The sequence below is a fragment of the Eupeodes corollae genome, chromosome 3 (assembly GCF_945859685.1).
Source record: "Eupeodes corollae chromosome 3, idEupCoro1.1, whole genome shotgun sequence".
NCBI classification, from domain to species: domain Eukaryota; kingdom Metazoa; phylum Arthropoda; class Insecta; order Diptera; family Syrphidae; genus Eupeodes; species Eupeodes corollae.
Window position 1 is genome coordinate 22,890,265 of NC_079149.1, and position 25,316 is coordinate 22,915,580.

The 25,316-nt window shown below is 34.6% G+C and overlaps 1 protein-coding gene across 3 annotated transcripts in view; it reads right to left on the minus strand.

Annotated features, from left to right (window-relative positions):
• LOC129949971 (uncharacterized) overlaps positions 1 to 25,316 on the minus strand; it is a 286,002-nt gene that overhangs the window by 112,624 nt on the left and 148,062 nt on the right. For all 3 annotated transcript variants that reach the window (XM_056061724.1, XM_056061723.1, XM_056061722.1), the window contains exon 6: positions 766 to 2,817. In XM_056061724.1, coding sequence (XP_055917699.1) covers positions 766 to 2,817 — 2,052 coding nt within the window. The remainder of the gene's footprint in view (positions 1 to 765; positions 2,818 to 25,316) is intronic.

The following is a 25,316-nucleotide window of genomic DNA, read 5'->3' on the forward strand; positions in this document are numbered from 1 at the left end:
AATCCTTCGATATTCCAGATATTTCTTGAGTTTATATATGATCACATTTTAGAAATTTGTCGATAATATTATGAGGGTGTAGGAATAAAGCGTTTTACAGTCTTGAGTATGATCTAGACAAATGCAGAAAATCGGTCGCATAAAACTTTTTAAATAAATACATTAGGTAGCGCAACAGTCCGTTGAGAGCTAGGGCTTAGTGACTTACAAGTCTCAGCCATTCCTTTGTGCGATTACTTTTCTCAGGGATAAAGGGGACCTACAGTTTTTTAAGACGAATCTGAACGGCTAATTTTAGAAAACATGACAAGAATTACTATTGGAGAATTTGTCTATTCGTCGTAAGAGGCAGTACCCTTGGCATAGGCAGGGATTGAACTTAAGACCGCTGTCATGACAGTCCAACGCACTAACCACCATGCCACGGGAACTACCCATAAAACCATTTTCTCTACCAAATAAAGAAAATGGTCAAAACACTCGCTAGAAGCCTTGAATTCGCTGTCAACTATACATGGCAACAAAATTAACCTTCTCTATAGAGTTTACAAATAAAGTGTTATTGACGACTGACATGGGAAGCAATTATTTTTAATGTAATATGATATTTCAAACTTTCCAGAAGTTAAAGACTTAACTCAAGTTTTGAGTAGAATAAATTGGTGTTAAAGTTTATTCTTTTCTTGCACAACATACTGTTAGTACTGTAGACATATGCATACAAATATTCATTTTTCCTTGATAATAATTTATATTGAAACTCACCTGGAAAATAATTCAGCTCTCTGCACATCCGACCGGCTGGCACTTCCGAAACATCCGCCTGCAAAAAATGGTGTTCCCGGTTTGCGGCGATACCGAACATCTTCGTCCACGTCGTCGTCGTCGTCTACCCCATCTTCGTCTTCTCCATGTGTCAGTCTACTGCCGCCTTTCTTGGAATCGTTGCTGTCAGCACCTACTAAATCACCGTCAACCGGCCTTCGCCGGCTCGAACTCGAACCTCTTCTACTCCCACTATCTAAACCCTTATTGGTGTTCCAGGGAAATGACGCCCGCTTTACTTTTCCCCCAGAAGAACTATCGGCGGTGGCGTGTTCTTGGAAATCGTTTTTCTTGTCAACTTTGTTGTCGGCACTGTTGTTGTTGTTGTTGTTGGTATTGCTTTGATTGTTAGTTCTTGGTATTTTCCAAGACGATTTGTCTTCGTCTTTTCTTCTACCATTTTCATCATTTTTGTTTTGATTGGTTAAGCCACTTAAATTTTGATTATAACTACTATTTTTATTACTATTACTACTGCTGTTGCTCAAGTAGTGACTGCTCAAGTTGCTGTCACTGGTGCTGTTGTTTGTTATGTTCTCTTTGTTGTTGTTGTTTTTGTGTATATAAAAACTAGAATTCAATTTGTTACTATCACCGCTACGATTGATATAATTATTATTATTATAATTAATATTATTACTGTTGTTACTACTATTTCTACTACTACTACTACTATCTGCTACTTTTTTACTACGAAATGTGTTACTACTATTATTATTATTAATATTACTACTTAGATTTTTTATTCTATGCACTGAATTTTGTTTCGGCTGATTACTGTTAACTATATCGAGTTCATTTTCATCGATAAATCGACGTTTTCGCCTCCGACGACCCCTACGTCGTCGCCTTTTCCCTCGGACACTTTGGTCCCGATCTTCCGGTGACCAACCCAAATTCTCACCATACGGGTTGATACTGACACGTTGTCGTGTCTTCTCTAGATCACGGGCTGCGTTTATTTGTACCTGCGCCCAGGTAGAGGCAAATAATCTTATTGTCGATCGAATGAAATTCTGATCGACCGCCATTTTGATCGGTCTTAATGCCAGAAGACCGACCGGAAAGTCCTTATAATGATGGAATAGGACGTGGGACGATGCTGAAGAGGCATTTATGCCATAATGCAGCGATGAGGTACGTTTGGGCTTTGGACTTTGATGATTATACGATGTATCACTTGAGCCATTTGAGCCGCTACTACTCAGGATATTGTAGTATGAATCAAGATTCTTATTGTCAAACTTTGTGGCCTCGAAGAATTTTCTGAAACCCGGTTGTTCGGCTGCATCTTCGTCTTCTTCATCGCTGTACTCCTCCGAGTCCATTATGTGATTGGCTTTGGTTGTCACATAGCTCGGCTCAGCACTCTCATAAGAACTTTCATGAACATCGACTAAATATCTTCCTTCGGCGCTGGCAACATTCGGGCGCCGCAGTTTATCTAACGTCTCAAAGTTTGCATCATCGCCCGATGAAGAACCCCGCTTATGTGGATCGACAGTGTTATGAAAGGGATTCCAACTCGTGTCGAAACCACCTCGCTGATGGAATCCAGCTGGTGGCGAATTATGTCGGTGCTGTGGAACTTTTCCACTTCCACCTCCACCAACACCAGCATTCCTCCCACCACCACCACCACCACCGGGATTCGATTTCCCAGCAGCAATCACATTTTCATCGACACCACCACCAACAATGGGGTTGGTAAATTGCTTCACAGCCTCTGGATATTTTAAGATATTCTCCTCCTCATCCACTAAACCATCGTCGCCATCACCATCGCTATTATGTTCCTGAGTTTCGGGGCCACTAGGACTTTTATTAACATCGAAAAACTCAGCAGTGCTGCTTGTGTCGGCCCACAGCCAAATAAAATGTCCTCCGGCCATATTAAGACGTTTTGCTTCTGACATAACATTCCGGGCCGATACAAGGTTGCACAGAAGAAGCACAATGCCACGTGTAGAACGAGATATCTCTGCTAGTTGTCTGTGAAATAAGAGATAAGAATATGAATTAATATTATTTATGTTTTCGAGAGGGGTCTTTGGTATTTTTGTGTTGTTAATTTATTACGAAAATCCTATTGAAATATTAAAGGACATTTGATTGTCAAAAAAGGAAAATGTGGTTTTATAAGTTTTTTTTCTGATAAGTAGACAAATTTATAGGTGATAAATAAATAACGTCCTTAGGTTGTCCTGTCAAAATTTAGATAAATAAAGAAATATTGATGGAAAGAATTATTAGGTTCATCTGAAAATGAGTTGTAATGTTTCAGTTCTAAGACTAATTTAAGAAAGTGTTTTTAAAGGAGTTCAAAATTCGCCGAAGTTATTGAAACCTCAAACAAAAATTAAATGAGCACAACTTCGGATGAAGTAATTTGAAAAACTAAATGGGTTCGGAAAATTGAAAGACTTTTAAGTTTTCAGCATTTATGTTTAAAGGATCTTAGCTTTTATGGATTTAAGATTTTCTTGAATTGGATGTTTTGCCTCATCAAACTTTTGAAAATTTGGGTTTTGAATTTTCTTGATTTCAGTATCTTTTTCCCTCTCAAAAAAGCTGATCAGATTTTAAAAAGTTCAGTGTTAAATATAGTAATAACCTGTATCAAAGAATAGTGGGAGAGTTTCAAACAAACATTTTCGAATCTATTTATTGCATGTGTCATTAAATATGAAGAATCAGAAAGTGAGAAGCAGAGGAAATATTGTGTTTTTAAATTCTGTATACAAACACAAAGCTCAGTATGATAACGAAAGATACTGTTTAGTCCTAAGGCATTAGGTTTGATACACTGAACCTGCATCCAAAAATTGAAAAAGAAAAGTCGTTTAATTTCCATCCCGGAAACTTTTACCTTATAAAAGTTATTTATCCTTTGTAGACTGATCTTTTGAAAACCGACGAATAACGTACATTATTTTAACTACATATGTAAAAATGTAATGCAGTATTTTGGAAACAAAAATATTTAAAAAAAAAAACACTGATCGAAAAAATTACGTTTTTTTCTGTTGCACAAACAAAACGATACTTTTTCAAATATCGCTTTTTCGAATTTCGCCTTTAAATTTGTCTATCACATTAGGTTTTCAAAATATACCCTTTAAAAATGCTAAAAACAACCAAAAAACGGGTTTTTTAAGCCTAAGTAAAAACTCAAAATATATCTTAAAAATAAAATGATGATTTTGAAAATCATAAATCAATTTCTTGTAGATACAATTTTCAGCCTTTTTCCTTCTATCATTCTTAGTTTCTGGAAATTCTCATGAGTTACAAGCCTTTATTTGAATCCATACAAAGTTTCGAAAAATACTTGAATTTGATACTTAAATAGTTTTGGGAATATGTTTTGGACTCAAATTTTAGTGCTGATTTCGAATCCGTACTCTAATTTTAACAATTTTTTTAGGTTTTAAAAATACCAGTTTTCAATATTATTTTTATATTTTTTAACATATTTCAAAAACTTGATGAAACATATTTCAAAAACTTGATATAATGATTATTTAGACAATAGAACAGATTTCTTAAGTTTTTACAAATTGGATGAATGAAATTAATTTGAGAGATATTAAGAACCGAACGTCAATTTTTAGAAAATTTGGAAACTATTTTTTGAAGATTTTATTTTTGTGTGAAAAACCGGACTGTTGGATTTTTATAAGAAAAAAACTACTGAATATCGAAAATAATATTTTCTCTAAAATAGAAAGAGTTTGAAGACAATATTTTTAATTTATAACTTCCATAGGAAGTTATTGTAATGGGTCCGATTTGTCAAATTAAAAATGTTGACATTTCTCGATGTTTCAAGGTCCCTAGAGTCCAAATAAAAGATTTTTAGAAAGATGTCTGTTCGTACGTCCGTACATTCGAGATGTTTTTTCGTCGTCCATAGCTCAAGAAGCAGAAGAGATATCGACTTCAAATAAATTTTATTATACAGATAATAAGGCAGAAAGGGCTCTGAAGAAAATTACTTGGGTGGTTTTTTTACCATAGCAGTTTGAAAAAAGGTGAACATTTTCGTTAACCCTAAATATCTTACGAACCAAAAACGCTAGAGACTTGAATTAAATTGTATATAATATATTGTTCCTTGATATCAAAGAAATATATTTAAAAAACAAAAAATTAACGGTTTTATTTATAAATCAAAAAAACACTGAAAAAAACTTTTAGGACTAAAATATGATTTCATCTGCAAAACAATTTTGTGCAACAAGGAATAGTGTTTTTGACATTTGATAACATTTTGAGAAAAATAGAATTGACAGTTTTTTTTATAAAAAATAAAAATCGAAAAAAAAAACATTACTAAAAGTTGGTAAAAAATTAATTTCGACTCAAATATCTTTTCAAAAATTGTAGATATTGGCTTTAAATTATTTTTATTTTTTTAAATGTTGAAAAAAAAAGAATTGACAGTTTTTGTACAAAAAATTAAAAATCTAAAAAAAATTAAAAAAAGTTGGTTAAAATTGATTTTCGACTCATATATCTTTTCAAAAATTTGAAATATTGGCTTTAAACTAATTTTATTTCACAGAAAATATTGTTTTCGATATTCAGTAATTTTTGTATAAAAATCCAACAGTCCGTTTTTTTCATAAAAAATAAAATCTACAAAAAATAGTACCAAAATTTGGTAAAAATTGATACGAATACATATAGACAAACTTTTAAGCAAGACAATGCGACAGACGGGATGTGGGTCGCAACCCAGCCTCTTTTTTTAAACTGCTATCTTAAAAAAACAACACACGCAATTTTTTTGAGAGCCCTTCCTACACTTTCTGCCTTATCATCTGTATAACAAAATTTATTTGAAGTCGATATCTCCTCTGGTTTTTGAGCTATGGAAGACGAAATAAAATGCACGACTGGGTCGCACGAACTTGCTCCTGTATACAAAGAGTCTGTTTAAAAAACTACTTATATGAGATTTAAAAATATACCTGTAAAATAAGTTTGGCTTCAAAAATATAAATGCCATTTGAATTGTCAAAAAAACCGCACGATCTTTGTATATGAAAACCATAGTACTCTCATGAGCAGAAATTTTTAGGGCGACCAGATGCCGAGGCGTTGGTTTTGAAAGTAGAGAAATTCAGCGGGAGCGAGAGAAAAATATTATTCCCATTCCCATAAGCAGCCAGCAGAATGAGGGAGATAATTAATTTTCGATCCAAAAAGTCTACACTTGGATATGTTTTCACATAAAGAGCATCCATATGAAGGTTCATGAATTTGTTTTTGTTTTATTTATATCAATGCACTTTAGGTATATAACAAACAAAATGGCTTATTATTGTATATAATAAGGGGATGAAACAAACTTTTGCATGCTTAAGTCAGCTGTTTAGGATCTTTTACCGATATTTGTTTTTATTTACATTCATAAGTCTGCTTTTACTTGTGTACGATCTTTGTATATAAAAAATGGTCTCTATTAACTATAAAGCTACAATGCGATTCATATAGATTCAACTTGTTCCTTAAAAGCTTTTTTCCTTTAGATAGCTTTATTGTAATTTCATATTAGAAGAACCAGGATGGAAAATAAATAAGATAAGAAAGAGGCAGACCATGAATGTTTAAATTGTAAGGCGATCGCCCATTGGTTGTGTAGTTAGATAGCAGGTAGATGTCTAAAACGACCATATAATAGTTCACTTGGCGTGCTTAGATAGATAGATAAGGACATGTTTATGATGATAATGAAGGAATGTTATTGGTGTCTAGAAGGTACATACTACATTCCTTCTTAAGTTTCCAGCGCAAACATGGAGTTATTACGTTCAGTCTATTTTTTTCACTAAAGTTTTAAAAAACAAGCATACGAACAAGTACAAGAAATTGCTGTTCATGTGTTGTTTACAGTCAGGCTCTTGTGCGTTTTGGATTTTAGTTAAGAAGTGACACGTAAGCAGTAGTTGTAGAAGTTGTACGTAATACCTTTATAAATAGGTACAATGTGTATGCGTTGAAAAAGTGATTCTAATAGAAAATACATATACATAGATACTCTTTCTGAAAAGTTTCTTTAACTTGTAGGTACTAAGTATTTATTTTTTTATATAGGCGAAGGCCAGTAAATCATGATGTGTGAAACAACCTTATTCGTAAAGAATAATATTTTAAAATCACATATACAAAGTTACCAAGATAATATTTCTTGATAGACTCTTTAAAATAGATTGTTGATTAAATATATCATATAAATGTGTACCAAATGCATTAATTTGGATGAAAGATAGGAATTTTATTACAATTTTGTCAAAATAATGCGCTCTTTCGGGCTCATGTACAGTTAAAATAATTTAAAAAATAATATTTTAAGATTCAAAATTTTACCTGAAAAAGAAGTTTGTCTTCAAAAATTTAAATGCCATTTTATAAATAAAAAAACCGTTGATTTTTCAAATTTTTATTTTGAAAATCGTTAGAGCGGTTTTTTTTTAAATTAATTTTTTATATATAAAATTTTCCAATTTTGTTTTAAAAATATTTTTGAAATGCAGTTGTTTAGTGATTGTAAATATACGTCTTACGTTTGAATTTCGTAAAAAACTGTTGACCCGTTTTTGAGATATAGAGTTTTGAAAAACAAAAATTCAATATTGTTAAGACTATATAGGAGCTTATTCCGAAAAAAAAAATTTTAAAATCAGTTCATAGGTTACTGAGAAAATTAAAAAACAAAATAACGGTTCTATGAGCGGTACTTTTCCTGAGCAATACAAAAATATGGTTTTCTTATAAAAAGAAGCCAAGTTAAAAAATAAAATTTTAGAGAAAATTTAAAAAAAATCTATCGGTTTGTTTTTGAGAAAATTCGATTTTTCGGTTTTTGACTAAAAAAATTGTATGGGGGCCACTGTTAGTTTTGATCTTAAAAAAAAAATGAAAAAAACGCCTAACGCGAATCTGCTCAAAACCTTAACTTCCAAGTTTGAACTCAATCGACCGAATGGTTTAGGCTGTAGGAGCGTGGACAGACAGACAAAACCGACCGGACGGAATCGCGGGACCCACTTTTTTCGACTTCTCTACCATCGTAATATCATGTTTGATTAAAATCTCGAGTTCGAAATTTTGCACGAATGCAAAACTTGCCATATAGTTCCTATATGTCGCAAGTAAAAAACGTCGGAAACGTACGGACATGCGAACGGACATCTTTCTAAAAAACTTTTATTTCGACTCTAGGGTCCTTGAAACGTCGAGAAATGTCAAAATTTGCCTTTGGACAAATCGGACCCCTTACAATAACTTCCTATGGGGATAATAACATAAATATTTCAGCTGAATATTGGAAAAATAGATTATGGATTTGGAAAACTAAAAATAAATAAAAAAATCGGATGGCGCGACAGTCCGTTGAGAACCAAGGCCTAGTGACTTACAACTTTCAACCATTCCTGTGTGCGAGTAATGTTGTCAGGAATGGATGGGACCTACAGTTTATATGCCTACTCCGAACGGCTAATTTTGAGAAAGCACTTTTTCATGACAATAGTTACTCTTGGAGAATTTGTCAATTCCTCGCAAGAGGCAGTACCCGTGAAAAGACTTTAGATGGCATAGGCAGGGATCGAACCCAAGACCTCTAGCATGACAGTCTAACGCACTAACCATCATGTCACGGGTACCACCATTTGGAAAACTATCACGGATTTTTAATAACCTGACGTGGAACATTAAATTTGAAGTCAGATTTCAATTAAGGCCTCAAAAACCTATTGAAAAGTGCAATTTTAATGCCAGTAAGAAAACCTTGTCGACCAGCGTTGGACCGATTTTGATTAATTTCTTATTTTTGATTTTTCGTTAAAACTTTCTCTGAAGACTTGTAGCAACCATATAATTCACAGTAGGTTTATGTAGCTCATATTTAATGGATTCTTAATTTATCCGAGAAAATATGCGTCAAGGCAAGGTGTAATGGTCATCTTCTGATGAGCCTAACCATTACATCGGGGCGAAACGCATATTTGAACACCTGGTTTATTTTTATATTCATTTTTCATGATTTTAAATCATATTTATTCAAAACAATATTATTGGATTTGCCACATCAAAACAGAATATCAAAACTTGAAACATTCATATAAAGGACTTTTTTAAGTTTCTTTTAAGGTTTTTCCTGTGACGTTGGCTTCAAATATCTGTCAAATCAAACATCAAAATCTTTTTTATTTCAAGGTTTTTATTTTATCTGCTTTCTTATCTAGACTTGCATATTTTAGATTACATGAGACATGAGTTCACAAACACCATTATTGGCAACAAATTCAAATCTCTTCCTTCCTCTTCAATTCCCTCAATCCGCAATACCTTTCCAGATCCCATTCAGATAAAACTGAAATTATTATAATTATATTGTTCTAACGTTAATTTATTGTAGTTATTTCATTAACATATATCTAATTACTAAAGTGTCTTGATTTGGGAATATGAAGTTCAATATGAGAAACCACACTTAAGTTAAGCACTTATAATTTGATATATTTAAGGTTTCAAATATGAATCCTCTTGTGCATAGGCTAAATGCATATAGCTATAGAAATGTAATCAGTGCAACTGCCAGAATCATGTTTATTATATCCATAAGTAGAAATATATGTTTGGTATTCAAGTGTGGAACACCTAAAACTTATGAGAGTTGAGTGTCGGTTATATCATTTCATATTTCATAAATATATATATAGGAAAACCATTATTGCAATCAAGTTACACCAAAATTAGTCTAACACAAATGTTACTCCTTTGCTAAAGTTTGACAAAACTATAGAAACTTTGAAATTATACTCTTAGCGAGGGACTTTGCTTTCAGAACCATAAATATGTGCAAACGCAGAGACACGAAGACACCAACCCGACAACAATTTCAAAACAAATATCTTTAAATGCATTTTGCGTTTATGTGTCTTCCATCTACATACATTTTCAAAACATCATACGTATCTAACTTGCCTCTTAATCAACCAAATATATACAAAGTTACATCGTCCTTGATATTACTACACCCCCCAACCACGATCCAAAACAAATACAACCAAGCTTCCAGCATCCCACCTTTACATAGTTCAATCATTCAACCCTCAACCCTTAAATTTACTCTCTCAAGAAGGTTACTTCTTCGTATACTTCTGTTCCATTAGTTATTACCCATTCGAGTTCCGAGTTTCGAGTCAGTATCATGATATACGAGCGCATTAAATTGTATCCCCGAAATGGCAAAATACAAGTATAGTATCTACAAGATACAGCAACACAATATGCAGAATCAGAGAGGATACAATATCCTTGAAATGGAATTCCTTCCGGCAGAGCAGCGCATTCGGAAGGAAACCTCCAATGAAATTCAAATTCTCATATATGACTTCGATATACAAATACAGGTTTTTGTATGTTGGTACTTTTACATATACAAGAGCGAAAGATAAGCGAAAAGGTATTATAATAAGCTCGTATCCTATTAAAATTGACTTGCCCTCAAGGCATATAATGAAGAAGGACTTCAAATAAATTTTTACAAAGAGGCCACAATATACCGGATGGTGGTATACCCAAACAGTTATTATGCTGACATTTTTGTTTTTTTTTTTGCCAGTTTTCCAATTTTATATAAATATGCACGTGTATGTACTTTGTGATTCTCTTGGCTATAAATTTTAATCAGAAAATACATACCAACAAAATTAAAACCCAAACAAAAAGAAGAAGAAATGCCCGAAGGTAAGGAATATTGGTTTTCAGTTGGGCGCCAATTTTTCTTGATCATAGAAAATGTCTGACCAGACCATAAAAATAAAAACATATAAAATTAACGATGGTCGAAAGAAGAGAGTGAGACATAAAATATTGTTATAATTTAATGTTACCACAAAAATCTTGCTTCAATTTGAAGCCAAATTTTTATATATGAACCTATTTTTATGTTCAGTATTTTAATATTGAAGGTAAAAGAAAAAAAGAAGAAATTAAGAACCAAAATCACGTTTGCCAAAACAAATTACTTAAAAAATATTTCATCAATTTATTATTTTCGATTTGTAAGAGTCCAAGGATACTAACAAAGTTGACACTTGATTAGAAAATGAGTTTTTGTTATTTAAAAGGAAAAACTTCTTCGTGGTGTCCTTGGAATTTTAAAACTTCCAAAATAATATAATCAATGTTTGTAGTTTTAGCTAATTTAAGAGTAGGCATGGAGTACGGAAAAACTTTGAATTTCAATATTTTAGATTGAAATCATGCAGATGGTCTTTTTAGCTAGGAATACAATTTTCTGAGTGAAATATTTATGATAACTTTCGATTAACATTTAAAAAATTTCGAAAGGTATATAGAATCAATTGCAAAGCACCAACAAGCCTCGGATACGAACGGATTTTCTGTTGACAACCAACGCAAACGAATTAAGGACAACGAACTTCGGATATGCACGTGGAATGTTAGGTCCCTTAACAGACCACGTGCGGCCAAAGAATTAGTGGAGGCCCTAGACTGATATAGAGCAGACATCACCGCCATCCAGGAAATACGATGAGATGGGCCGGACAAAAAGAGGATGAAAAACTGCGATATTTACTATGGTGACGAAAACCAACAGCGCTTATTTGGATGCGGCTTCGTCATTGGAGCCAGACTTAGACAAAAACTCTTGAGCTATAGTTGCATCAATGAGCACCTCATGACCATACGCATCAAGGCTAAATTCGGCATCATTAGAGAAAGACGACAACACCAAAGATATGTTTTTCGAGCTCCTAGACAAAATATATGAGCAGTGTCCTAGCTACGATATTACAATAGTCCTGGGCGATTTTAATGCCAAGCTAGGAAGGGAAGACATCTTTGGTGGAATAATCGGGAAGAACAGCCTAAACGTCAACACTTCCGCCAACGGATTCAGGCTCAAAGATTTTGCTGCGGGCGAAACCTCATTGTAGCCAGTAGGCGTTTTCCACACTTCAACATCCAGAAAGGAAGTTGGACTTCTCCAGATTAATCTACCGTCAACCAGATTGACCATATTGCGATCGACGCCAGACACGCTTCCGGAATCATGGATGTCCGAATTTTCCGAGGAGCTAACATCGACTCGAACCACTACTTCGTTGTAGCCAAGGTAGCACTTCGGGTTTCCAGACCCAAGGCAAAACAAGGAGGTGCTGGGAGAAGGAACAACGTCGCCAGAGATCGCCAAATCCTTTTCCGACCAAGTTACAAATAACCTCTTTCGAAGTTCTCTGCCGCCAACACAAGGTATCGAAAACCAGTGGCAACATTGCCAAGTTGCAATCAGAAAAGCCGCCTCTGATGTGCTGGGTTTCAAACAGCCACCAACAAGGAACCCCTGGTTTGATGAGGAATGTCAAATGCAGCCAAACAACAGGCACGCAAAGCGGCGCTGCATAAAAGGACGAGAGCTGCTCATGAGCTCTATGAGCAGAAGAGGCGAGAGGAACGCCGACTTCTCAGAAGGAAAAAGAGAGGGCATGAGAAGCGTGCGATCGAAGATGTTAAGAGGTTTAAAAGCAGGAATGAAGTTCGAAAGTTTTTTTGAACAGGTGAAACGAAATTCACAGGTACATAAACCTAGAACCGAAAGCTGCAAAGACGAAAGTGGAAACATCATAGTGGAACCGCAGTCAATGCTGAGGGTATGGAAGGACCACTTCCTGTATAACGGCGACGACGAACTGAATTCCGCTGTCAGGTAGGATGATCCATTCAACATAAACGACGAAAGCCAACAATCCCGTCCTTCCGACTTAGACGAAGTAAAGATTGCCATATCATCGCTGGAGCCGATGGCTTCAATGCCGAGTTCCTTTAAGCAACTGGAGATAAGTTAATTAGAAGCATGCACCAATTTATCTTTGAAATATGGTCGGAAGAAAGCATGCCCGATGAATAGAACCTCAGTATTGTTTGCCTGATTCTGAAAAAAGGCGCCCTCTAAACTGCACCAACTATAAAGGAATCAGTATACTTAATATTGCCTATAAAATCTTCTCTTCCGTAATATGTGAACGTCAACAACCTGATAGGTCCTTACCAGTGTGGTTTTATGCCAGGAAAGTCCACAGTAGATCAAATATTCACATTACGGCAGATCCTGGAAAAAACCCAAGAACACCAAATCGACACTCACCATCTTTTCATCGATTTTAAGGCCGCATATGACAGCATCTACAGGGACGAGCTGCATAGAGCCATGTGTAGTTTTGGCATCAGTGTCAAACTCGTCCGTTTGTGCAGGATGACCATGGACAATTTACTTTGCTCCATAAAGGTTGGAAACAACTTAACAGAACCTTTCGATGTCAAAAAAGGGTTTTAGACAAAGTGATGCTGATGAAATTGACATAATCGGAAGAACTCAGCGTGATGTCAAAATGGGGCTTTTGTGAGTATTGAGGTAGCAGAGGCGGCAAATATGGGTTTAACGGTTAACAAGGGCAAAACGAAGTACATGCTGTCGTCAAGAAAGAACTTACAACACTGACGTGTTGGTCAAAACGTCACCATCGACAGGCATATCATTGAAATACTTAAGAGCTTCGTCTACATAGGCTCCTCTATAAACGCAGAAAACATCACCAGCGCTAAGATCAAACGAAGAATAACTTTTGTTAACCATTGAGTAGCAAAGCCCTTTCTCGAGCTACCAAAGTGTCGCTATATATGACGCTCATCGTCCCTGTTCTGCTATACGGTGTTAAAGCATGGACTATGACAAAAACGTATAAAAGAACCTTCGGTCGGTTCGAAAGAAAAGATCTTCGTGTGATCTACGTATGCATCGAAGGGGTGTCGAGGAGAAGATGGAACGACGAGCTGTACGGGCCGTACAGCGAAGTTGCCAGAAGGGTAAAATTCCAACGACTAAGATGGCTGAGTCACGCAGAGCGCATGGAAACCAATGCTCCGGCCCGGGAAGTCTTCGAATCCACCCCTACAAGGTAGAGCAGTAGAGGAAGAGTGCGGATCAGGTGGCACGCACAAGTGGAAAGTGACATCACCCAACTTGGAGCGCAAAACTGGAGACATCTAGCTAGAGACCGAGCTAGATGGAGAAGTTTGTTGGATGAGGCCCTAGTTCACACAGGACTGTAGCGCCACCTTAAGTAGGCAAGTAAGAAGAATGTTTTTTTAGCTTTTTTATTTTTATAAAAAAACTGTAAATTCGATTTTTCTAAAAATTTTACCAGACGTTAAAAACGTTATTTTTCGTTGCACAAAATTGTTTTGGATATGAAATCGTTTTAAATTCGTACAATTTTTGCGGTGACAAAGTTTTTATTCAGTTTTTTTGATTCATAAAAAACCGTTAATTGGATTTTTTTTTCAAAAATTATAGTACTTGTTTGGTATCGCTTTACAATATATTGTATACAATCTAGCGTTTTTGGATCGAAAGATATTTAGGGTTAACCAAAATTTGCATTATTTTTAAACTGCTATTGTAAAAAAAACCGCCCACGCAATTTTCTTGAAAGCCCTTTCTGCATCTTTTTGCATTATTATCTGTATAACAAAATTTATTTGAACTCGATATCTCTTCTGGTTCTTGAGCTATGGACGACGAAAAAAACGCCGCGAACGTACGGACATAAACGGATGTATATATACGAACGTACTTGATAGCAATTATTTTCTTCTATTTTTTTACGAAGTCGATAAAAGTTTGGTAATTTTAGGACTTTTATCAGCACTTAAACACATTTTTTCGAACTACAATATTGACTTAAGAGAGGATCTTATTATTGGACAATCAGATGGATTTGAATTTAAAATATTTGATCCATAGGCTTCTTAAGACTTTCTTTTCTAAATTTATGAAGTGAAGTAGCGACCTTTCTTAAGTCAACAATATTTTAATGTGCTCTAAAAGTGTTGGAACACAAGATTAATTTCTCCAGTCGTTTTTTAGGGTAAGAACTTGGGACATTTTTTTGTTTGAATTTCAACAATTATAGAGCTCAAGAATAGCCCAAAAATCTCCCATTATTACATTTTTTAATTCAGTTTTTGATGTTAAGACGTTAAGGGAGAAGGGTTCTTTGCGCTCAGAGCATTAAATTTTCGAATTGCAATTGTGGTGTGTCAATCTTGACAGCACTGCAAAAAGTTCTGTATTCAGGTTCAATTTTAGGTAATTTTTTTCCCCTAAGAATTTAAAGGCTTAAAATTGTCCCAGTTTTTGCTTCTCAACCTTGTGCTTATTTCTATAGATACAATCAGACAAGGGTATTTTCATTACCATATACTCATCACATGCTCTTGCACATAGTTATCCCTCGGTTTCATTCTTTTTATTTCGCCGCCATATTTGAAAAGGATGATGCGGGATTGCAATGTGTAATTAACATGTGGCTTCCATTAATTTTGTACTCATTAACCGCAACCTATTAACTCTATACACATGTACTGATATACTCGTTTCGTGATGATAACCCTTAGGTCCTTTGAATAGATAATTATTAGAGCTCCAAATTGAACTGAACCCATGAGTGGAAACTTATTTGTTTATTTTTATATTCCCTTTTTATGTTCTTTCATACTTACTCCTAGTTTCATTTAAATACAAGTCGAGTCGACGTTTCGAGTACAAGGCTAAATTGGATGAAGGTTCTTCACATTACTAAAAGAATCTACGTTGGCTGTTCATCACTCGTAGCACACTTATGTAGTATGTTAAACCATATAAGGACTTTCCTATCTCTCGCTTTTTCCCTTTTGTATCCTGCTAAAAGGATTTTTTGCTAAATTTGTGAATAGGTCCTTGCTTGGCCTCTCGCTCTCTTCAACAAACATAGATACTCATATGTTTAATGTTTATATTTACTGCTTATGAAAGTAAAACCAGACTGAAAGCCAAAACGAATCCTGTAACGTAACGCAAATTGATAGTGACATAGAGTATCATGGCTGCTCGCCATTAAAGCTTCTATGTTGTATCTTCCATATATTCGTTTTGTAATCTTTTTGGAATAATTCTATATCCTATATCTCCCCGACATTCATAAAATTATCTTGCTCGGCAGTTTAAGAAAGTTTCTTTTTTATTTTTTCATTCTTTTGTCATCGAAGCATTCAAGCAAATTATATGATAGTCTGTATTATGGTCTTTTGTAACGTTGATGATGATGGTTAAATTTTTGGTTTTGAAATTCCTTTGAAAAACTTTTAATGGTAAAACCTATACAGTGGAACCAAAATGGGACAGAGAAGAGGTTTTGAGGCTTTGAGAATTCAATATTGATATTATTGTAAGGCAATGTCTATCTATAGAGAGTTTGAAACTGATAACTTTGAAATTTCACTCTGAACCCACACATTTAAACCAAACTTTCAATGTCAAAAATTTCACTGAAAAAAAAGATATAAAGTATATTTAATGACAATGACGTCAACTTCTGGTAATTTGTGGCTTATTCAACAGACAGAGTATGTGTAATTGGTCTGCATGAAAAAGCCTATTAAGAAAATCATCCTATCCATTTGACAGAACAGCTGAGCGTTGTAAGTTCGGGGTTACTAAAAAAAAGAGTCTTTGACGAATAAATGATGCATTTTCTCCGTTTAGCAATATTTGAATAATGCGTATTTTATTTAGGCTTCAATAAACGTCAAAATTGTTGTTAGAAAACAAATTCAACCAAAACGAGTGATTTGGACACTATTTCATTTGGAAAATTCTGCCAACTTCAATGCGCTGTTAAGACGTGCATCGTTCTGTTTTAAATAAGAGCGTAGTAAGTTTTTGACAAATATCAAAGGACGACAATTTTAAATAAGAGCGTAGTAAGTTTTTGGCAAATGTCAAAAAACGACATTTTTAAAAGTGACAGCTGCTTTCATTTAATATGCTATTAAAAATGAAACCTCTAAACTAACTTTCTGCTTTATATTTCCATAATTATTATTTAAGTTACATTATTATTATTAAATTTCTTGAAAATGACTTTAAACTTTGAAAGTCGTCAATTTTAGTACAAATTTAAATCATAAAAATGAAAAAAGTTAACACTACTGTAATTGGTGGAATGTATTAATTTTAGAAACTATTTCGGAAATTGAAGGCAAGCTAAAAAAAATTCTATAGGGTCGACCATATAATCACTCTATTTAATACAGGGTTATTCAATAGGGACGCTACTAAAGTAGAGCGACAGGGGCAGCGAACGGCGCCATATTTCTTGCCGTTCTTTTGATATTTCTCTTCAGTAAGGCCTCAACGTTAAGAGCGCTACTTCCAAAGACAAAGAAGTGCCCGAAGTGTCGAGAATATTGCTGCCCCTGAGGCTTCAGTAGCTGAGATCCATAATGTGTCTCTCACTTGCCGTCGTTCTCAAACGTTGGGCATCTCTGTGATTGCTCGTTGTGGCGAATTTTACGAAAATGTCGCGGCCTACATCCTTATAAGATTAAATTGAGAACTGAAGCCGCTTGACCACCAGAAGTGTCGTAAGTTCTTGAATTGGGCAGGCTGAATGGCTTCGTCATCCAACAGGAAGGCGCCACAAGCCACACAGCGAATGTCACAATTAGTTTATTGGAAACTATGTTTGAAGAACGTGTTATCTCACGAAATGGTCCAGTCGGTCTGGCCACCTCGGTCGATTATTTCCTCTGAGGCTAAGTCAAGCCTATGGTCTATGCCAACAAGCTAGAGATGATTGATGGACGTCGTTAGAATATCGAACGTGAAATTTCGGCTGACTTATGCTTGAAAATCTTCGAAAATTGTGTTCAGCGTCTAGACTTCTGCAAGCGTACCCATTGTGGCCATGCAAAAGGAATCAAGTTCCATTCATAATAGCAATTAAAGTACTTTTATGGGAATAAAGAATTTCATTGATATCCAAAACCATTTTTGTTTTATTTAAAAAAAAACTCTTGTATTGCTCTAATTAAAAAACCCAATACTACGTGAAGTTTGTTTGCAGAAATAAAGCCTTGGTACTTCAGCACGATGAGGGATAAAATTAGGGTTTGTAACGATCCCACTTGGGTGTAAACCTCTCCCTTCATTACTACCATTACAACTTCGGTCTACAGGCTCCTAGGGCTGATCCTGGCAGCAGAAAGGAGAGGGTGCAAAGTTTTTGTCCAGGCTGGAGAGGATGAAGCTTCTCGGGACGAAATAGTCCTGAATTTTCACCACTTCGTTACTGGGCAAGCGGAAACATGGTTCTGGGTGTACCTGAAGGGTAAGCTCCATGGCTGACGCTCAGGGATGCCCTCATCGAGTAGTTCCGGAGCTTGGGATCAGACTCCGAGCTGTCAAGGAAGCTGTACGACAGGCATATGGGTCAAAACGAGTCCTTCTATGACTTCTATTCTGATATCCAGAAGCTCAACAGCATACTAAGGATTCCCAAATCTGATCTGAGGATCATTGAGGTGCTGAGGACAAACGTGAGACGGCAGATGGGACTGTTGCTCATAACCTACGACACTCGCACTCTGACTCATACAGTTCATGTCTGTCAGAAGGTCGAAAAATATCTTCTTTACCGTGTAGCCAGAGCTCTGAGACCAAGACCTGGAGTTGTTCCACCGATACGAAGTAGCGTAGTTTCTGAGCTGGTTGCCGAAGACAGGGAGAAAGAGGCATTTTCCACGAGCTGGAGGCATTCCATTCAAAAACAGAGCGGGATTCTCGCAATTACAAGTGTTGGAATTGTAAGGGTAAGGGTCATTCCTTCGTTAAATGCCCTGACCCGCAGAGAGCCCTCTTCTGTTTTAACCACGCCACAATGTCCTCGCTGCTCGGCAAACGAGCCTAAGAGCAGTTTAAAGTCCCGGGGGAATTGCTATCTGGAGAAGACCCCGGAGTCCAAATGAAACTCTCTTCCATTCCTTCTTCACAATCTAGTACCAGCCGTCAGGATCTTGACAAGACCGAAGACCATTCCCGAATCTACACCACCCATTACTCCCAGAAGACCGCTGAAACCTCTTCACGAAAGACTTCAAAACTATCTGGAAGTCCGCAAAAGAATTTTCGGAAGTCAAAATACCGTCGTTTCCGAAAAAGTGGCTAAGCTGAGGAAGAAGTTTCGAGAAAAGAAGCAGTCGTTCAGACGATAAACGTCCTTATGCTACGGTCTACATCTTTGGAGACCATCTACTAAGGCTACTCGATAGTGGAGCTAGCATAAGCTGCCTAGGTGCGGATGGCTTTGACTTCCTTCGAAAACTCGGCAGGTTAAAGAACCCACGCTCTAAACCTTCGGTCAAATTTTGTTTTTTGAAATAGTTTAAACATAAGAAGCAAATCATCTACATTAGACTCCATTAAGTTTAGGTTAGGATCATGGGAGAAAGCTAGATGATTCTATTCCTTAAAAGGAGAGGCATAAGTGAAAATCGCCGTTTTGTGCTAATCGTGTTAAGCCATTTTTCAGTTATTTTTTAGTCCGCTTCTCAATACTCTACGCAAAATAATAAACCGTTTAAATTAAAAAACCATAATAGCTTTTGATTTTTTGAACAAAAATTCCATTTGTATAACGGCTTATGTCTGATGATAACGATGATAACAGCATTAAAGATTCTGTCCCTTTTCAGTGTTCCAAGAAAGTGATGTCAGCGAAGATCCGAGACAAGCTGCAGCTCTTTTGGAAATTAATTTATCTGATCAACTAGAGCAAATGGTGAGTAACTCTGAATTGAACTGAATTACCCCGAATATTGTTCTGAAGAAACAAAAGAAACCACATCTACAAAAAAAGCAAAAAGAAACACCGGAAAAGCTTATACAACAAGCACTGGAAAATTGGTTAAAGCCAGGAAATTCAAACCCTTGGTAGACTGCTGAAAAAAGTGTATGGCAAAGATATCTGAAGAGGACCAGACAAATAATTTCGAAAAGAATTGTGCACTTGTATAGGTTACAATTAACGACAAGCTCACTTGTGTGGTCCAATCATTGTTGAAGAAACAAAGTCAAAAAGCACTTCAAAACATGGCACAAATTCAAGAAATAGAAATTTTTCAAATTATTATTTGATAGAAGTTCATGGAAAAAGAATTTCCGTTGCCCAAAACTGTTTTCGATCATATTTATCTGAAACAGAGCAGTTCATAAAAACAGCTGTTAGAAAGAATCTGGAGTCAAATGGAACAACAACAAAACCAGACCAACGAGAAGAGGAGTATCCAACAAGATCGAAATTGGAATGTAAAAAATGATCATATTCACAGTTTTCCTTCGTATGAGTCACACTACACCCAAACAGACATTGCCAGAAAATTTTCCATAGCAGCCTGATACTTTGTAATAAGTACTAATTATACTGTGAAAAATCCGAATCAGTGGCATCAGTTTCTACTTACTCAAAAATATTTAAAACTATGAATATCAAATTCAAAAAACTTAAGCTTGATACTTGCCATAGATGTGAGATATAAAAACTAGAATTGAAGTGGAACCAGACCAAGAAGAAAGACCATTATTAAAAGCAGAGCAGGAAGATCATCATAAGGCTGCTGACCTGGACCACGAAAGCAGGTCCAAGGACAAGGAGTATGCTAGAAAAAGTGGTTCTACAAAAGTTTTTCTTTCGATCTTCACCCATTCCTTAGAACTAATGTATATTTCTATAAGCGACAACTGTGGACTTAAACTTGACCATTCATGACTACGTTGTTAACCAAGCTTTTCTTTACATGTAGGATGAGTCAACAGCCAACCGAGGTGGTAATGAGATTGCTTCTTCTGTTTTCCAGCATCTTCAAACGATTCCGCCAGACGTAAAACACCTAATTTCTTACAGTGATTGTTGTGTGGGTAAGAATAAAAACGGATATGTAGCAACTTTGTTTGATATTTTTGCAATTGAAAAAAACAGTAATTGTTCAATTGTTGACTTTGCAAAAATGTCAAAAAAAAATTTGTTTGGCGTAAAATTGCTGACGATAAAAGTAAACTTGTAAAGCAAAATAAAAAATGGCTACGACTAACCAACGAATTCGGAATTATTCAATTCAAAAAAAGTTTAGATGAAAACGAGGCAAGAATTCTGTTGATATATGTAGTTGAAGTTCCATACTGTTGCACTGTTGTTACAATACCATCAGCAAGGAAAAGAAGAAAGATTTATTAGAATTACTGCCAGTGATCGAAAAGTTATATCACGACTTTTATTTAAATCTCCAATCAATTGATATTATTAATTAGCATCCAGATTTGACAGATGATGAAAATGAAGAAAAAAAATTAAGAATAAAAACAGTTGCAAATTAAAAATCTTCATAATTATTTTCTTGTATTCGAAGCCTTAAGTTGAAATGATTTAAAAAAACATGATAATCTTATATTGTTTTTGTATCGTATGATTTATTCATGTATTTTTTGTTTATTACTAAAAAGTTAAAAGAGGGATCTGAAAAATCTTATATTATAAACTTTGTTCTTTGTTGAGTTTTTTTTAAACAGCTTTTGTAAGAGGCTTAAGTCCGAAAAATATAAAAAAAGCTAATATATTTATTGGAAAAGCATTTTATTAAATAGGCCTATGTTTCTAAAATAGCGTTTTGACAACTCTGTTATATGTTTTTTGCAAAATAAAAGAAGAGGTTACCTAGGCACTTCCCACGCCTGTTTTGAGTATTAATTTCATCAAATTGGTTTAAGTACTTTTTTTTTTATTTTTTTTAGATAAATATGAAAAACTTATTTTCTTCGTATTGAAAAATTTGAAAAAATAGACTTAAGCGAATCCAAAGTATTGCCACAGCATTATTTTAGTGTTATTGCAAACAAAATTGGCCTTAAAATGCACCCTTGGGAAACACTAGTTGTCGTTTCAAAACTTGATCCAAGAATTTTCGGGAGATTCCTAGTGATAAAAGCTTACACATTAGAGCCTATCCGTTAACCTTGTCAAAAGCTTTTTTGAAGTTTCAAAAACTACGCATACTTCTTCTTTTGTTTAATAGACTTCAGGAAAAATATTCAAAAATCAAATGGGGTGGCGCAACAGTCCGTTGTGAACCAGGGCCTAGTGACTTACAAACTCTCAACCATTCCTGTGTGCGAGTACTGTTGTCAGGAATGGAAGGGACCTACAATTTTAGGCCGATTCCGAACGGCTAGATTTGAGAAAGCACTTTTTCATGACAAGAATTACTCTTGAAGGATTTGTCAATTCCTCGCAAGAGGCAGTACCCGCGAAAATTAATTTGGTGGCACAGGCATGGATTGAACCCAAGACCCCTTGCATGACAGTCCAACGCACTAACCATCATGCCACGGGTACTACTCAGGAAAAATATTAGTCAGGTAAAAAATATGATCGATAGTTGATAATGTCGACCGAAATCCTCCTTGAAACTTGCCAGGAAGAATATCTTCTATTTCGACTCCAATCTTGTCTTTTTTTAACTTCCCATAGGAAGTTATTGTATTGGGTCCGATTTGTCAAATTGAAAATTTTGAAATTTCTCGACGTTTCAAGGTCCCTAGAGTCGAAATAAAAGACGTTCGCGACGTTTTTTTCGTCGTCCATAGCTCAAGAACCAGAAGAGATATTGACTTCAAATAAATTTTGTTATACAGATAATAAAGCAGAAAGATGCAGAAAGGCCTCTCAAGAAAATTGCGTGGGAGGTTTTTTTTACCATAAAATTAAATTAAATTAATTAAATTTTATATAATATATTGTAACGTGATACCAAACAGGTATATTTTCTGAAAAAAAAATCAATATAACGGTTGTTTTTTATAAATCAATAAAACGGAAAAAAAAATTTGTCACCTCCAAAATTTTACGACTGAAATATGATTTCATCTCTAAAACAATTTTATGCAACGAAGAATAATGTTTTTGACATCTGATAAAATTTTGAGAAAAATCTAATTGACAGTTTTTTTACAAAAAATAAAAACCTAAAAAAAAATTTATAAAAGTTGGTAAAAATTGATTTTCGACTCAAATATCTCTTCAAAAATTTTAAAAATTTGCTTCAAACTAATTTTATCTTATAAGAAATATTTTTTTCAACATTTGGTAAAATTTTTAAAAAATTCGAATTGACAGTTTTTTTACAAAAAATAAAACTCTAAAAAAAACAATACCTACTAAAACTTGGTAAAAATTTACTTTCGGCTCAAATAGCTTTTCAAAAATTAATATTATTGGCTTCAAACTTATTTTATTTCAGAGAAAATATTGTTTTCAATATTCAAGAATTTTTATATAAAAATCCAACAGTCCGTTTTTTTCATAAAAAATTTGGTAAAAATACAGATAGACAAACTTTTAAGCAAGACAAATCGACAGACGGGATGGGAAGTTATCAGTGTGGGTAGCATCCCAGCCTCTTTTTTTCTTTGTTTTTAAAGTCTGTTAAAGTGTAGAAAAAAGTTATACCGAAGTGATTTCCTATTTAATGCCATTTTTCTCACGCCTTGACTGACCTTTCTTAATCAAATACCTCTTTTAACAGTTTTAATATTGTTTTAGCAAAAATTACATACAATTTAATCTGAAAGACCCCGAAGTCCACACTGTAATTCACAAACTTTTCTATCCATTCCAGCCTCTTGCTCAACTTGAGGGGATGCATCACAAAACGGTTGCAGAGATATAAATTGATGCGGATATGTTAGACAAGATTCTAAAAAACAGCATTAAGGACACAACAAGCAAACAAGAAAAAAAAGAAAAGGATGTGTACAAAAGAACAAGAAGAGCTGGATTAATATTTTTATGCATGCTATATGACTTTATGCGACTTTCTTTTTTTGCAAGCTTTGTTCAGCGGATACCATTAGTAGGCCATGCAAACAGAACCAAGGACAGCATATTCCATTTTGAATTGCTGGGTTTTTTTGTTCTGTGAATGTCGCCTTGACCTTGAAAATGTTAAGTCAGATAGAAGCAACAAAAAAAAAAGCCGTGGCTGGGCTAAAGTCAGCCAAAGCCAATCCTCTAAAGGGGTTAGTGAGTTGATGTCAGAAATAATCTTTTTTTGTTTTTGTGGATAACGTCCTTTGGGAGACGCATGGGGTGAGCGTTTTAATTCTGGTGAAAGTTCTACTTTTATGTTTTTTTTTGTTTTGTCAGAATGAGATTCAAAAAGTCTTATGAGGACGCATTAACATAAATACATACATTTGATAGGGATCCCTATCTTAAATATGTATCAGGGTTGCCATGTCTTAAACTATTTGTGTAGCCCAAATTGAAAGTCAATGAAAGTAGTCCAAAAAATAGCAGAATTTCAATTGTGGCTAAAATGTCTTAATAATTTCTTGGGAAGTTTTGAAAAAAGTTGGACTAGTTTCCAATCAAAAGCCAAATCTGGCAAGCCTGTTGCGTATCAAAGTATCTCAACATCGTTTTCATCTTAAACCAAATTGTAGATATACCATGACATGGGATTTAAACAGAACGGTTTATTGACGCGCAAAGAAAAGGATAACATTATAAGACACATTTAAGGATATTTTATGTTGTGAGAGTGTTTGCGATTTGTATGTGTTAGTATACTCTCGTATACTCTTGTGCTACTTTATGAGCTTGAAAAGTAGATTTTGTATAATAAAACAAGGGTGGTATCATTTTCTAAAGATTCATAGTAGATTTATGTATGACATACAAAGGGATATTGAAAGAATGGTTTTCTTATCTAGATTCTGTTTTAGCTGGAGGTGTGTTTATTATAAATATTTATAGCTTTATGGTTGTTGGATCTGGTTGTTAAATTATATGAATCGTAAAATTATTTACACAAATTTGTGATAAAATTGATTTTGTAAGCAAATTCAATGTATGGATGTATATTATTTGTAATTGACTTTAGTTTGGTTTTATTGAGTTAATATAGAGTTTGATTTTTAGTGTTCTATACCTATAAGGAATTTTTGGGATATTCTAAATAACTGCTAACGTATTCAAATTGAGATAAATATCTGTGTGTTGAAGAACCTATTTCCAAAGTGGGATTTTCGCCCGGAAAGCACTTTTTCGTTAACATTTGTTTTAAGTATTTTTTTTGAGAGATGAAGCATTAATGGTGGCTAGTGGGATATTATCTAAAAAATATTCACCTATTTAAAACATTTGTTATACAAATTGTAAAATAGGTTTGTATTTTTTGTATTCATCGGCTCTATGCCGATCTAAAAATTTAATAATGGGTTTTTCGATACAAAAAGTTCAATTTTGAACAGACGACTATTTGTTAAGGTGTCAGTTTTGAAGTTATCATATTTGACATTTGACAGATAAAAAGTTTTCACAAACTAAAAATAAAAAACTATAAGTATAACATCCAATAGTCAGATTGAAAAAGTTGGTGGCAAACAAGTTTCTAAAAGTCAAGAATAAGACTAGTCATCGTAGGGATATTCGCAAAACGAGTAAATTTTTGTAAGTTCATTTTATTATTGAAAACTGTTTTGTAATAATTACATTAAAATTTTCAAAATTGCAGTT